At 34.4% G+C, this 17,187-nt stretch overlaps 1 protein-coding gene across 3 annotated transcripts in view; it reads left to right on the plus strand.

Moving 5' to 3' along the window:
• The window catches only part of TBC1D32 (TBC1 domain family member 32), a 71,673-nt gene that overhangs the window by 27,761 nt on the left and 26,725 nt on the right, over nucleotides 1-17,187 (plus strand). For all 3 annotated transcript variants that reach the window (XM_083857002.1, XM_083857003.1, XM_083857004.1), the window contains 4 exons: nucleotides 1,004-1,092; nucleotides 11,138-11,260; nucleotides 12,543-12,651; nucleotides 13,466-13,559. In XM_083857002.1, the coding sequence (XP_083713128.1) occupies nucleotides 1,004-1,092; nucleotides 11,138-11,260; nucleotides 12,543-12,651; nucleotides 13,466-13,559 (415 nt within the window). The remainder of the gene's footprint in view (nucleotides 1-1,003; nucleotides 1,093-11,137; nucleotides 11,261-12,542; nucleotides 12,652-13,465; nucleotides 13,560-17,187) is intronic.

The following is a 17,187-nucleotide window of genomic DNA, read 5'->3' on the forward strand; positions in this document are numbered from 1 at the left end:
TATCTGACTAGCTGTATCAACTGAACAGATTATCCATTGAGCTTTTACAACTTTTAACTGTAGACTAATCAGGTTTTTATTTGTGCCCTAAGGAAAATTTTCTTAATACATGCAAGGTTGCTCTTTATTGTGTTTGGCATGTAAAATTATTTTAGAAAATGGAATATTTAACTGAGGGTTCTTCTGCCTGCCTCCACTCTTGGAGGGTTCCTGCAGTATATTTATTCAGGGGGATCTAGTTTGGAAGGTACTCTCTAGACCTGTAGCTTTGAAAGACATTAGAGCAGGTGATTTTCTTCAGTGGTTCTGGAGAATCTTAGATGCTTTGTCTTAGGTATTCAAAATAGGTGACATCTGGCCTGTAATATTTAAACTATTCTCTGTGGCTGAGCAGTGCAGATCTGTCTGCATATTTTTTGGATGTAATTTTGTGTTAGACCTTGTTCATTATCTTCCTTCCTAAAATCCCAAATCACAGCTTAGTCTACTTTCTCAGTAGTCCTCCCACTGTGCCTGCTCTTTCTACTCTTTTGCAGCTCCAAGCTTTTGATGTATAAATGAGAAAAGGAGGTTGATGCCAGAGAAATATCCCTTAGCATTTAACTCTTTGTACAAATATCTAAAAAAGTCTTAAATCCCAAACAAATCAATTGCTTGCATTCTCAATTTTATGAACAGCCTTGATGCCCAAGTTGAGTTTTTTGATTGGTGGTGGTGGTTTAATACTAAAGAAGAACTAGGAAAGTTGATATGCTAGGATCTTTTTGTACGTTTCTATTTTTATTTTTTTAAATAATTTTTCCCCTAATGTTCTGGCATTTTTGCCTTCATTTTTGTCATTGACTTTTGTGTGGAAAGCACCTCCTGTTACAGAAATAATTAAATAATTCCAGTGTGCGTTTTAATAATAGCTTTTATTCAATAATAAATATCCCTATGAAACTATGATGTGCATAAGTTACAAAATCATGCACGTTTTTTAACATTTCTCTTCCTTTGACAGGATATCATTGACAGGCTTATAATTTTGAACTCAGAAGCTAAAATTCATTCCTTATTCAATTATGAACAATCCCATATATTTGGTCTGAGGTAAGATGCAGTTTTTTTATTCTCTGGTCACATTAACTAAATAGGATATAATATGCTTGGATGTGTTACTTCTGACAAGATAACATTGTTTGGGTTTTATTATGTATGAAGGTGAAATTCCCCCCTTTTATACATAAGAAGATTAAATGAAAAATGGCCTACAAAATGAGAACAGTGATGAATCTAATCTTATTATCTGTAAAAGGATATATTGTAGTATGAGAAGCAGTGATAGAAATTGCATGTTATTTTGCCTACTTGACTATAAAAACCAATTTGTACATCCAGTGTACACCAAAATAAATTATTTTTTACTATGCTTATGTCAGTTTGGTTTTATGTAGTCTCCCTGTACTTAAAATTGTTTTTTAAGTATTTGTCTAATTATTACCTATTTCATAAAAACTTAGTTTGAGGAGTGCAGCATTTGATTCCAAATATTTCTAAAACCTGAAGGTACACTTAAAAGATGCTCACACCATTATGCTCATGTATGGTAATAGTGCTTTATAATTTTAGCATAGAAATTAGTTTCTGCATTTTTATTCTTTTTTCCAGTGATGAATATATAAATCCTTGAATTCACATTTTTTTTAGGAACTTATTTTAGACAGTTGAAATAAAAATCTACTGGATTTTACTTCATAATATGGAAAACTTTGATAGCCATGCTTGAGCAAGATATAGCCCAACTAATTAGGTCCTGAAACATTAGCTTTTTGCAGCCATATTTGTACTTTGATATCACAGGAAAATTATTTCATACTATATATGAGTAAGATACAGTGTAATTTGTTGATAAGGAGGAGCGTAGAGGAGAGGAACAATAGCAGAGATTGGAGTTGGGAGATAAGTGATTTTAACATATAAATCAGAAGTTATAAATGCTGCTTTGGAGGAAATCACTAGTTCATACAGGAATGAGAAGTCTTAAGAGGAAATTTGAAAAATAAAATACTGTTCTTCATTTAGGATTAGATTGACTCCGTAGAAAGCTTGACAGAACTTCCTTTGATTTAGTTAGCATCAAGAGAAAATGAGGTGTTTTACAGTTTAAAATAAAGGATGCCTGGGGACTTGAACAGGCTCCCCAGGGAAGTGGTCAAAGCACCAAGCCTCACAAGAGTTCAAAAAAGCGTTTGGACAACACTCTCAGGTACGCGGTGTGATTCTTGCAATGCAGGGCCAGGAGTTGCACTAGATCCTAATAGGTCCCTTCTAATTCAGGATTTACAGTATTAGGACTTCTTTAGAGTATTAAGACTTGCAAGTAACCCTGGCCTGTATTACCTGAACACGAGAGGTATACAGTTCATTTTAAAGTTCCATGATCTTTCCTGTGAATGCTACTGGCTGCAGACATCGATGTTCTGTAAAATCAACCTTGCCTTCTGTAGTTGGTTTGCTCCTTGACCAAATTCCATCCAGAGTTCTAAGTTCAGCAGAGTTAGACCAAATAATATTAGATGCTTAACAGATGAAATGTGGAAATTGGAGCAAAAGATCTATATTTCTCTTTGCTGTTATGTAGAAATTAAATATTTAGGTGTTTGTGATAATTGCAGCATTGAAAAACAGTATGATTTTGTGAAGCATTTTTCTAGAAATAGTGCTGCTAGACTTAATACCAATAGTCCAGCCAAACCCAGATTCTTTTAATTGTTCACAGATCCACACAGCCATACACTGTATTTATATATGTGGCCCACCCAGAGCTGAGTGCTGAACTTCAGATCTGTTTAACTTACAGGTTATAGTGTAAGGTCCTGATTTTGTTGTTCAAAAGAGTTGCACAGTTACTTACTTGATTGTTAAACAACTTCTGCAATTTAGAACTACATTTTCCTTTGTGTGTATAGTGAGCTTCAGTGTCTTAAATTATTTTGGTTATTAGCTGTGTAATTGCATATAAAGCATAAAATACATTAGTATTTTTACAGTCCGTTTAATCCAGAATGCACAGGTGTATATATTTATGTTTGCAGTGTTGTTATTGCATTCTCTGGTGGATAGTTTTCTTCATATTGAATAAGCATGAATTCTGAATTATAATTTTGAAGGACAGTCTGGTAGGGGCTCTGCTGTTTAACTAACCTTTTCAAGCTTAACCACTCTGTAAAGTGTCATGCATGCAGTAGAAATCAAAGAGAGAACATAGGGAAGCTAGATATGGCGTGCATAGCCAATATATCTTAGTCTTTAAAGAATACTCCCTATGGTGCATTCATATAAATTTGGGTTTGTGTGGTCAAGGGTCAAATACTCAGTTCCACTGCAAGCTGTAGCTGATTTCAAATCTGTGGTTCCTTTGGTTTTCCTGTTGTTATTGTTTGGTTTTGTTAGAGGATTTTTTGTTTGTTTGGGGTTTTTTGGTTTGGTTTGTTTTTGTTTGTTTCTTTGGTTTTTTAAGTATCTTGGCTTAGGATGGTTCTTCAGTATTTTCAGAGACAGTGATCTGGTATTCCATTAATTGCATAGTGTATAGAATGATTTTCAAACTGTCAGTTCAGCTTTTAGCTTCAAAGCAGATTTACACTTATTTAGAATTGAGAAGTCTCCCAGTTGGCCAATATCAGTTGATAAAAGAGCACTGAAGGCTGTCTCGGGCACTCTTTTGTACAGGCTGAAAATCTGAATGCACAGGAACTAATACAGAAATTCTCTTCTGTCTCTTCTAGTCTTGCTGTTGTAGAAGGTTCTGAACTTGCCATCAGAGCACAAATCCTACAGAAAGTAAATTCAGAGCAGTAATTAAAGCAATATTTTTTTAACATACTAAACACAGAGTATTTTCATAATTTAATGATCAGCTTTGTTTCTCTGATACAAGTGTACCCATCGATCTGATTTTAAAAGATATTGCACATGAGAAATAACAGTTTTCTTGAACTGTGGCACTGGAAGTCTACATCACCATCCTTTTAAGGCCAAGTTCTTTGAATCTCTAGCTTACATTAATAAAGGACTCTTTCAGATAAATTATTTTATGTATTATCAACACAATTTGTCTACAGTTTCAGTACAGTAAATACATTCATGTGTTTTGAGGTTTTTCAACCTGCCAAGAAAATATATGCATAATAGGTATATTTTCAAAGTCTTTGCCTGAAGCATTATTCAGGCATTTGCATACTGTCGTTCTCTCTATTCGGAAAGTAAGTTTTCTGTTAGAGACACCGTTTTGTTAGCTGAATTAAAGTGTGGCAGAGTAAAAATTTCTACCTTTGATAATCAGGTTCCTGTCTCTAAACATTGTCAATACCCCAAAATAAATTCAAAGATACCCAATTAGTGTTAGCTTGAGTTAAAACCAGAAACATTACTGGAATATGCAAAGACTGTGGGCAGTGTGAGGGGATAACAGTTGGTTTACAGATAGGTTTGCAAAAATTCCCTTTACTTAATAGAGTTCTTTTGTAACACACTGTTCCTGGAATCTCTTTTTTATTGTTATATGATAATAAGGCAGTAAGGGGCATTTGAATATTTTAAAGAGGAAAACTAGACCTTTTCTTCCTTTGGCTGTCTTCACTAGTGGCTTATTTTGATCATAAATAAATAAACTCCAAAATATTGTGAAGTCAAAAGATCTTTTGTGTGTACATTCTGAATCAGAAGAACCTTTTTTAGCTCCACACTTCACTGAGGTGGCTCCTGCTAGTGACCATCTAGTGACAAGGAGAGCACTCTGTTAAAGAGTTTCGCCTTCTGCAGGGAAATACCTGGAAAAATTCTGAGTGTAGACACTATTCCTTCAGATATTCAGATTATCACTGTTTAATTTTAAAGACAAAATATGTTTGCCTATCATTAGAGATATCTGGAGATAACCCATTTTGTAGAAGTGTAATTTGAACTGCAATTAAAAATAGATTTATTTTAGTCTTCTGTAACGCAAGGCTGAAAACTCACTATTTATTACAATGTGAATAAATACATTTCTATTTCTGTGGAATTATAGAAAATTGTAAATATTAGTCTAAGTCATATGCTCATCTGTATCAGCCTCAGGATTGTAAAGCTACTGTCTGCTGCAAATAGAAAAAGAATATTGGCTTGTTATTTTTAGGTTTGTGCAATAAAGATTTTGACATTGTTAGGTCACATTTTCTTTATCATAAAAATTATAATGGTAAATATGTTTTTCATTTATGTTTTCTTGCTTATCAAATGAGTGCAGAAAATGATAAAAATGCATGATATCTATTTCTGTTGCCCTAAAAAACTAGAAGAGAAAGATATTGGAAATAAAATTTAAATAGCTTATATTATACTCACATCAAAATCAATCAGTGTCTTGAAATTTGCCTTAAAGCAGTATGTATCTGTCAAAATTTCATTTAGAGCGCTCCAATGAAATCCAGGTGAATGAATTAAATGAAAAAAAAAAAAAAAAAAAAAAAAAAAAAAAGATAGGCAAAATATAACTTTGTAAGTTCAGGAAATACATATAATAAAAACCCCTGCATATTCTTCTCCATTACTTTTGTCAACTGCATTGTAAACACCTCCCTTATATAATTGCATTTTATTAGTGAGGTAGGCTCAGTTTATGAAGTAGATCATTCCTCAGCTGTACTTGCATTATGTGTGTTGTTAATTAAGAGAACGTGTGATTTTAATGGTTGCAACACAATGCTGTTTATATTTAGTCTCTCTTTTCCTTTCTCTCTATTAAATGACATTAAAAGTACAAGAATCCAAAGGTAAAAGGGGACAGGGTCTGGATTAGCAGTAACTACTAGTGATGGAGATTTGTAACAGAATTATGTGAGAATGCTTCCACCATTATCTGTGATCATGTAATTACACAGTATATTCAATTTTTACTAATTTATACATTGATAGAAGTTTGTTAGGTTTATTCATCTAAAACAAATAATTATTAATAAAATAGGAACAGTAGGTTCTATGATCAGATGTCACTTGTTAGTTGAATTTTTTTTCTTTACTTAACTGAGGGAAAGTAAAACCTTTCACTTCTGAGTCCTCTGGGCCGACAAGTGATGCTTATGAAAAGCGTTTTTGTTTAGCTAGGGAAACTTTTTATCATTATCAACCACATTACATGTGATTTGTAGGTACATTGGGTAACTGAAGTGGTGTAGGTGCTCTTTTGAAAATCTTTTCATGTGGAAAACATTGTAAGGAATACATTAGTCCCTGAGTTTTCTTTCTGAGAGAAACAGGGCAGCCCTGATGTAGTAGCTTCCAGCACCCCGGGCACCAAAGTGGCAAGTTCTGATTTTTTTTTTTTTTTTTTTTTTTTTTTTTTTTTTTTTTTTTTTTAGAGACATCCTCTATCTGCTCATTGCTACTGCCTTTTGTTCAGTTTGCAGAGTGCAAAGCTTTGCTTGGCTGAAGCTTCCAAATGCCTTTTGTGTTCCAACACTGACTGAGTGGCTTTTTTAGTTTTTAGGTTTTTTGCTAGCCATTGCTTTATCTACTGGTCTGGCACTTGATAGTAATTGCCATTCACTCTTTGGATCCACATTCTATTTGTAGTTTAGGGTCTTACTCAAAACATAATAAAGAATAAATCAAATTGTTAATGTAAGCTGTGGTGTTAAATGTTTTGAGACTCTCTCCCATGATGATGACACTGGAATCATTTAATGCAAGTTTGGCTTTGGATTTCACTTATTTTGTACATACTCATTCAGTGGAAAGGAGGTCCTGCTACTGCAAAGAGGTTTCAGTCATTCTTTTTTTGCTCTTCAGTTTTTAATATTTATTCCGGAGAGATAAAAAAAAAGCACCTTACCTTGTCCCAGAGCTGATCTCTCTACAAATATCATGGTATGTATTTTGCACTGGCCTGATTCAGCCATGCCTATATCTGTAGAACACAGTAACTACAAGACAAAAAAAAAAACCTGTTACTAAAGACCAGTTTAGTCCTCTATTTCAATATCATGTCACTGTCTATAGCAGAGATGTAAGCATTTTGTGTTTAGCTGGCCGTTTTATGCTGCATGCAGACATCTATAACTGAGATTGTAGTATAGTTTACTTTGGATGAGCTTCTTTCTTTTTTCAAATGGTGGAAATTTCATGCTGCTTATAGCATAAAATTTTATCTTGTTTCACTGGACTACATGTGAACTGAGGTTAAGTTTTTTTTTACTAGCACCCCATGTGGGTGCTGTGTTTTGAATTAGTATTGCTAACACGGCATGTTTCCTCTGGCACTGTGCAAGCAACTGTTCAGCAACAGGGCTTTCTTTTTTATCAGTATTACCCAGCAAGTAGGCTAGGAATGTGCAAGAGCTTGAACACATGACCTGAACTGACCAGAGGAATGTTTTATACCATATAGCATCCCTTTCAGTAATAAGAAATGAGGGGATTGGAGGTTGCTCTTGCAGGTCACATTGGCTGGAGACTGGCCAGGCATTGGTGGTGAGGGAGTGAGCAGCAAGCAGGGTGCTTAGTTGCTGACTGGTGTCAACCCACCACAGACTGTTAGAGCTGCTGTGCTCAAGAGCAGTATCTTGCATCTATCACCACCAGCTAAGCATTAGCAGATGTGCCTTAAGTGAGGACAGAACATCAGAGTGGCTTTGGAAAGAACATACTATGAAAGTAAGGAGGAATAGCATATGGTGGTGTAGTGGGAACTGCAGAAAAATAGAATTGGGTTTACCATAATAAAGGTCCTGTTGGAGAGAAATGTGGTTTGACACTGGGAAAAAGAACAAAGGACATACTGTTTTGTGTTCTTAAAAGGAACTCATAGAAAAAATATTGAGATGTTAATAAGTTATCCTCATAATATGCATTTTTAGCAACTCAGAGTAAATCATGGACAGTTTAATTCTATTACTTTCAGGCAAAAAAAAATTAGAGAGATAACATAAAATTTAGCAGTGTTTATTTACTAGCTGATTTATATCTCACAAAGGACCTTTTGTTCTATCATAATTAAAGAAGTCATTATGATTACACATAACAAAACCAAGGAGATAGCCTGTGGAACAAAATACTAGTTAGAATGCTTTATTTTAGATTAGGAATTTCTACAGTGAAGTATTAGTTGTGAAATTGTAGTTAAAGGGGTAGAACACAGGGAGCACCTTTCAAGAAAGACTGATAGGGCAGGAAATGCAGAATTCAGAACAAAATTACTTATTCCTAGCCTATTTTCACAACTATGATATGTATTTTGATATTTCTGAATTTCTTTAGAATTCCTCTTCTATAAAGGACTGCCGTCAGATAATCTTTTATTTTATATGCATTGCAGTTTGTTCCCGGGTGTATGGTATATTATGAGTGGTGATCACAGAATTACATAATCAGAATTGAAAGGGAGATGGAGAATTGTGTAGTACAAGTGCTCTTGTACTCAAGTGCTCAAAGTGGGTTCAACTACAGAGCATTACTCAGGGCTGTGTCCAGTCTGGTTTAGAATTTTGTCAAGGCTGGTGATCCTGCAGCATCTCTGGGCAATTTGTTCCACTGTTTTACCACCATCACAGTATATTAAAATGGAAGTTCTTGTCTTTCAATTCATGCCCATTGCATCCAGTCTTTCACTGGGTATCACTGAGAAGAGTTTAACTCAATTTTCAAACCTTCCTGTTTGATATTTATACACAGTGACAGGATCTCCCCTGAGGATCCTCTTCTCCAGGCTGAGCAGTCACAGCTCACTCAGCTTTTCTCTATGTCAGATGGCCCAAGCTTTAATCATCTTCTTGGCCTTTTGCTGGACCTGTTCCAGTACATCCACATCATGCAGTTACTGGGGACCCCAGAACTAGACCCAGCACTCTAGGTATGACTTTACCAGAGCCAATAGAGGGGCAGGGTCACCTTCCTCAGTGACTTTTGGCAGCCCTCTTCATTACACAGCCCAGCATGGTGTTTGCCCTCAAGGGTACATTTCTGGCTCATGTTTAACCTATTGACCATCAGATCCCCAGGTCCTTGCCTGCAAAGCTGCCTTCATTGCTACCACCTTTGGTCCCCACCCTGTGCTCTTACATTGGGTTCTTCCCAAATACAAGAACTTCATCAAAGTGTATCTTCCAATTTTTAGTGATATTCAGGTTGGGAATTCTGTGTTCTGCTTTCCAAAGAAAATTTAAAAATGTATCTCAAAAATATATGTTTTGATCTTACTGTGTTAGATCTGTAAAGGTTTTATACATTCTCATAAGCATGTACTTCTTATAGATGCGATACTGAGATGGGTCGTCTGATCCAATTCTTACGTTTCAAATGCAATTAAAAACAAAAACAAACCCAAACAAACAAACAAACAAAAAACCCTCCATAGCTGTATTCAAGCATGGTTACAAATATACACGCTGTAAAATGTGTTTGTTTGTTTGTTTGTTTAATTGTAAATTTTAGTCTATTCATTTAGGACTTTGTAAGGTAATGTATGGAATATTACATTTAACCAAATAACCTGTACTTCAATAATAGCATTTTTAAATGTATTCTTCCAAATAGGTGAAAATTTCATTTGAATGCTCAAGCAGCTGCTCACGGTAGATCTTGTATATTTTGTCATTTATTCTATCACTATTCTATCTACTTAATTTTATTTGCTCATGGTCGATTGGTCTTGTTTTTTTTTGTTTTTTTTTTTTGTTTTTTTTTTCACTCTGCCTTGCCTAGCAGAGGAGATGCTATAAAGCATTCTCAGCCACTAGTCTTCTCCCAAGTGGTTTTTAACTGCTGGAAATGGGTCTTTGCCATTTATTGCACTTAACAGAAAAACTTATCCATCTGCATAATGGTTTCAGTGCTCTTTTCTAGTTTTCTGCCTCTAAATAATAATAAAATATTATAGTTTCTTCCGCCTTCTTTATTTCATTTCTTCTTCTGTAATTTAGAAAAGTACTGAGAACAAATTGATGTCACAAAATAGTTAATGTAAAAGAAATAAAGCTGAAGAGTACTGAAATGGAACAGATGAAGTTGTTTAATAAACAACAGGAAAAAATCTGAGACATATTCTCATCTTGACTGTTTAATCCTTGGCCACAGCTGTATAAATTTGCAGGTGTTAAATTATTGAGAGAATGGCATAGGAATTTTTGCTATTGTCAGTAGAAACATATTGGGAATCACAGGGAAGAAAATAAGCTTTGACAAACAGACTATGAATTTAAAACAGTGTATTTTGCAGTTCATATCAAATCTTATGTGAATGCAAAATATAATGCTGATCAGCCTTAATTTGTGTTGCATTTTATGACTGTGTTAAAACAGGAAATAAAACTAGTAACAAGAATGTTCAGTTACATTGTTTTCCTTGAACTGGAAGCCCTCAATGAAATTATTCTGTTGTGGTCTTAGAGTGAATAGATTAATTAAAAGAAAAAGTAGTATGATTTAGATTGCTTTACTTCAGATTTATATGAAAATATATTGGAGTACTTACCCTGCTAATTTGCCTCAAAGTTATGAAAAAAAATTGTATGTAATATATTGTCTTGTACTTGTACTTATTATTATTAATTTCATTTACCATTTGTGTTTCCCTGAAAAAAACCCAACCCAGCAGATTGGTTGGTTATGTTACATGTTAAATCTTTTATTGCTTTTGAACTGAAGGACTTTAAATGCCTCTTTTCTAAAGGAAAGATATTTTCTTACCTCCCTTCCTCTTCAGACAACCTAATTCCGAGTTGTTCTACCAGCCTATTATTGTATAATTTCCTTACATTTCACATGGAATGTCTTACTAAGCCTGCATAATTTTTGTTACAATGTGATGTAAACTCAAAAGCCGGCTGAGCTGACCAGTGGGTATTTTCTTGAGTTCAGTGCACACAAAAAATTTGTTGGGAGCCATTCCCTGTTTGCTTAAGGTTGTGCCACTTGAGTGCTTAAAAAGGATATAAAAGAGTGTTCCTGACCTAATTGTGTCTGGGTTTTTTTCAGACACTTGAAGTGGGGTTTTTTTGTTGTTTTTTCCTCCCCTCCCTTTCCATTTCAAGATCTCACAAACACGTTCACCCTTGTCTTTTCGTGGATTGCTGGGGTCCTGACTGATGTGCTATCATTTCAATGTGTCCTTCTGCAGGCTGTTAAATGTGCTGTGCTGTGAGCTCAACACCCTTTTACTCTTGGAGACTCAGTATAAAGTGTCACAGCTTTTACTAACTGCTCAGGAGGAAAATGTCACAGAAACTTCAGAAGGACCTGGGTAAGAAGTGATTGATGTAAATGTTATTTTATCTATCAGACTCTTCTGAGAACAAATGCATGCATGCCTTAGTAGCTTTAAACATACAAATGCTTTCACTTAAGCTGGTTTCTAATGTCCATAAGTTTCCTTACATGCAGATTTGTTAGCAGTTTTAAATTATGAAAAGATACAATAGCCTTCTCTTTCTCCCATGTTCATGCCAAAAGTATAAGAAATAAAAAGCAGTTATTTTAGTACTTTTTAGTTGTATTACTATTATTGTTGTTGTTTCTTAAAAAATGTTTAAAACTTGTGGATGTAAGTATGCCTTTAAATTTTGGATTTTTAAAATGTTATATATATAATATAAAATCAGGGCATTAAATCAGGTTTTAATGTTCATGAATTAAAGGCATCATCAGTATTTTGGGGTTTTTCTGGGGGAGTGTTGTTGTTACTGTTTGATTTGTAGCTTTATCAACTTTCCAACAGTTTATTTGTAACTTAGTCAATTCTCCGGCTTCTATGACTTTCTACTGTCTTCTAAATGAAATTGCACAGCACATCCTTTGAAAAGGAAAAAAGTATTTTTTTGGGACAGAAGTGGACAGTCATTTAGTTACTGACTTTTTTTTCTTTCTCGTGGCATGCTGAGTTTTAAGTATTTTCTTACTGTTTGTTATATGGGACCATTACAGAGCATAAGTCAAACAGTATGGTTGAAGATGATAGTTATTTACTGTTTGAAGATGAAACCTGCTATTTCCTTGCTAAGGCAAAACTTTTGTTAAGAAACTTGGTGAATAAAAACTGGATTTTACTTCTTCCAAGAATTTTGTACCTTGGGCTGCATGGTGACTTCAGACAGCAACTTGGCTGTGTTTCAAATAATGAATAACTCTGCTCAATTGTGACAGCAGAAGTATACTGGTAGGCCAAATAAGAAGCGAATTTTGATGGTCCATTAACTGTTGCTGCCCTAATTATATCATTTTTATGTGACATAACAAAACTTATGAGATTTTCTACTCCTTTGAGTCCAGTAATTGCTCAAATGTTTCTAATCAGTAGTAGGTAGGGAAGCACAAATTTAGAACAATGCTTGGAGATACCTGAAAATACTTCATGTTTCTGTTTATTTATGTCTTTGCGTATTCCAGGTTGTGTTTTAACGCCAGTATGTTTCTCAAAATATTCTTGCTCTTGCTTATTAAAGTTTTCTGAATTAAACAGTCAGTAAATCAAAGCGGTTCTAATTCTTATACGTTTATTGTGTTCTGTTTGGGTTTTTTTTCCCCAGAGTTTTTATAATTGATGGTCTGTCAGTGGAGAGAAACCATATTCTTGTAAGGATAAATCTGATTGGAGGACCACAGGAACGGATTTTGCCTTTGAGAGAATTAGATAAGGTTAGAGCCTAAAGTTTGCTGTAACTTCTGCCTTCATTTACGGATCATTTTGACTGATAATTCAGCATGTGAAAAATTATTTAAGAAATACCAGATTATATTTTGCTTTAGGAAGTGCTAACATTTTAAACAATTGATGCACTGAGAAAATACATTGCTCCCACTATCTGGGGATTGTCATGTACCTAGGACGCACTGTATTAGACGACGTGTTTATTTTGCTCCATTTTAATGTTCCTTTTAAGCAATTACAATTTGTTTGTGGTTTTTTTACATTTATATTTCTGTGTTTTCTTTCCATTTATCTTCATTTTATTTGATTTTTTTTCCATGCTTGGGTTTTCATATGCAGTATCTAATACCTGGAGCTTTCATCGATGTTCTAACAATGGAGTGTTTGTTAAGCAACTTCTTTAAATGTTCTGCTTCTCACTGACTGTCAGCCTCATAAAGACAAAATACAGATTACTGTCAGCACAACAAAGACACCTAAATCAATGTATAAAGTTGGAAATACAGTTTAGTTGGTTGTTCTGGGTTTTTAAATAATTTCTATAAAACTTGCAATTTCCTTTGTAGTTGAGAAAAGGAACTGTAAAATCAAAACTGTCAGTGGTATATACACCATAAAAATTATATTCGCAAATTCTTTTTGGATTTTTTATTCTTTTTTTTAGTTATGGCACATCTCATTGGAAATTGTAGTATCCAGCATAATTTTGGGTTCCCATAAATTCTGGGAACTGTACCTTTGTGTGTTAATCAAAAAAAGCTATTAATTTCTCTGCTAAATTAATTCTGGTCCTGTTTCTAGGGAAGTGGTCTATATCCTTGGCCAATGTTTTCATCGTTCCCTGTGCCAAAGTGCTATCTTGCAGAAATTCCTACAAAAGCTGAATTCAGACAAGGTACGTAGAAAGCATGCAAGCTGTGTAGATTTCATGCAAACATTTCAGTCAATTTTAAAATTTCCTTTTTCCTTCCTCCCTGCACTCTGCTCCCTACCCTCTCATCCCACAGATTATAATCTCATTAAGTACTTAAGGTTATTTCAGTGTTGGCTGCAATTGCAGCTAAATAAGTTAGTTTGGTTTTGCTTGCCTGGCTTTGTGCAACTGTCAATCTGCAAAGCTCTGTTTGGTAATCTAATTCTTATGCAAACTTCAAGATTAACCTCCTGGCTCATCTCTGGTGGGTGACTCATAAGGTACATTTATATCATCTCTCTAGTAACTGAAGCAAGGCAGTTTGCTTAAACTGCTGAGTTTTTTGTACACTATTTTCGTGATTCACATCCCTGTGTTTACAGAGCTTGGTGGTGTGTGAAATAGACAGCGTTTAGGATAGTTGGTTTCCACATTGAACATCAATTTGGAATGTGAGCAGACTGAAGAATTCTTTGAAGAACTACCTAGGCACAGCAGTTTAATTCACACAGAGAAACTGTTTTAAGGTTTTGGTTTGCATAGACAATGCAAAAGAATCTGGTGAATGGTTTGGTAAATAAATAATTCATTGTATTTGTTTGTGTTTACTATATCCCTGAGATGAATTTATTCGAAATTATTTGTGAATTTCCTTAGCAGACAGAGATTTACAGAAGTGATAGAAATTCTACATTAACTGTGGACTGCAAAATAGTCTGTTCATATATATAGGGGGAAAAAAATCAAAAGGTGATTTTCTGCTCTGACCAGAGGAAAGGCCATATAGTTATAAAAGAAGGGAGTTTTCTGTATCTTAGCTTTTTTAATACCGTTCCAGCCTTCCCAAGGCAAGTTTCATAAGACAGCAATCAAATAATGGTAAAGTGGGTGTCTTCAAGGAGGCAGTAGTATCACTCTTGGGTTGGAAAAGCATATTGTATTGTTATTATAATTAATATTCTCAGAATATGTTCAAAGGATCCTTCTGTTCTCTTGTTCAGAATAATTCAGTTCCTCTTCATTACCCAGTGGGATAATGAAATAGATATTACAGTTGTCACTTTTGTGGATGAAAACCAACTAAGAAAACTTGGGTAAAACTTTGGCTAACAGTAAATTTGCTGAAATGAAGTTTCAAAGGTTTGCAAATGAGTTTGATGAAGAATTGAAGTCAAAGAAATATTTTGATTTGGAATGGCATTTTTGATGTCAAAGATAACCAAAGTAAAAATTGTATAACTGCAAAATGAACAGAACATTTGGTAGTGGAGTCAAAATATTTTGTGTTTGTTGTTTGAAAATAAAAGGGAAATAAACCATTGAAGCTGTTATATTTCAGTACTAGATTAAAAAAACAACAGCAAACTACTGAACTATGAACATATCATTTGCTAGACTGAAGCTTTCAGGATGTGGCAGTTATTTTGAAAGAAAACATTAGAATAAATAGATCAAAAATTAAAATAATGAAATTCATAAATTGCTATTGTAGTGCTTGCAAAAAAAAGAAATCAAGAGCATGAATGGAGAATATCTGACCTGTATTTTTAAGCACTATGAAAGAGATAGAAGTTTTCTTTCACAGGAGAATTTAAAAATATGATTACAAGAGGGATCCATGAGTTACATTTACACAAGATCTTACAACTTCTTTTTTGTGAATATTCAGAATTCATGATGTGTGTAACTCAGATTGCTTGGAGTTTAGAAAAATACTGGTTAAATTTTCATTCTGCTTTAGTGCAAGGAGATGGACAGGGTTCAACACAGACTTTTAACTGGCAAGAGTTCTGCAGCCTTGGTGTGAGTGGGAATGCATGGCTGCTTCATTGTATCTGTTGACAAGGATTGAGGGCCAGCACAATGTCTCTGGTTCCCTGAACCTGTCTGTGTTCAAATTTTATGCTGTGGTGTTTCATTATGTAACCTGGGAGATATAATTTCCATCCTCTTATTTTTGGTGTTTCTATGACATGAATAATTGAGACTAGTAGATTCTTAGTACTGTTAAAGAACAGTATGGATGAAAAAGATGGAACTGTAGGTTTTATTCTGTCTGTCCTGACCTCCTATTTTTGTCCTCTCTTACTGCTCAAGAGACATGAACACCTCAAGAGAAACTTTCCTTTTCTTTGTACTTTGAAAATGTATCTTATATCCATCACATAATTGTGATGGCAGGTGTAAAAAGATAACCTGAGTTGATTTTTTAATATATTTATATAATAGATATTGGAGATGGCTGGTGAGAGTTAAAAAACCAAAAATACTTACAGATGGGCTCTTGAATATGGTACTGCTAATACTTCTGTTTCTAACCCTCCCTCAGATGGAGTTGAATGACAGATACCATAACAGAACATTTTGGAACTAGTGTGGCCAAACTGAGGTCAGGGAAAAGGAAGCTTCAGTTCCAGATCTCTGGACTTCAGTTATCCTGTGACTGTATAATGGAAACGATGGATAAAACCGAAAGTAGCTTATAAGAGGTGGTTACTTAAAAGGACTTTTTCACACTGAGTTTTCTATCATGAAAACCCAAGAAGTGGGTAGGGTTTTTATTCTGTAAATTCTTTTGAAGGACAGAGTTAAACATGCAACACTGACACCTTATGGTTCAGTTTGGGGTGCAAATGGAGGAGAATTAATGAGCTGTAAGAAAAAGCAGCGCAGCAGTTAACTCTGACAGTGTATGGAACATGTTTCCCAGCACTAAGGCCTGAAGGCTGTCTTTTTTTAACACTCTCGCTTTTATTCTGTGCTATTATGGTGATCACAGACACTAACAAGTGGATATTTTGACTCATTGAATATAAAAGGACTCTATTATAGTTTATTATTAAACTATGTAAGTTTAGTAACTGCATTGGAGTAGTGGAGTCTCTTCCATTTCTGAGGACACTTTGAGTAAGCAGACTCGCCCAAAAATACATTTGTATTTGAGGAAAACTTGTAGTATGTCAATGTTTACAAATATCTGTCTTGGTTTTGCAGATATTGGGTATTTGTCTGTGTGGTTACATGGGTCTGTAGGAAAAGATTTATAGAAAAATAAATTTGGTTGATTGTATATTAATATGCTCTAATCATTTCAGCCAGTAGTTAGAGTTTGAAAACTATTGGATAGCAGTATATTAATGACTCACTTCTGTCAAAGATAATTTATAGTGAAACTTCAAATGATTTATGTGGATCATTATTTATATGTGAAAATTAATTATGCCGTTTCTGTTTACACTGCAGCAAGATACCCTGTTGCTTTTCTTGTTTTAATTGTTCAATTACTATTTCATTAAGGTAATTTGAGGAAGAATTGTTAAGTGGTTTTCAAAGAGTGATGTAGTCCTTTTATATTCAGGATACAATTGTGAACAGATTTTTTTTTTTTTTTACTTGTAATATTAGCTGTAGTGTAGATTATTAAAAGTTAAACTCTTTAGAAGGTTATTAAACTGTAATGTTCACTCCTCTATTTGCACAGAATATGTTTTCCTTTTCTAGTCCTAGCTCTGCAGTTATGACCATTGGTAATGACTGTGGCTGAAGAATATTTTCTGTAATTGTCCTGCAATGATTCATTTCCCTAAATTTGGGTACCCTACCATTCATT

This window comes from Zosterops lateralis (assembly GCF_965231275.1).
Source record: "Zosterops lateralis genome assembly, chromosome: 3".
NCBI lineage: Eukaryota > Metazoa > Chordata > Aves > Passeriformes > Zosteropidae > Zosterops > Zosterops lateralis.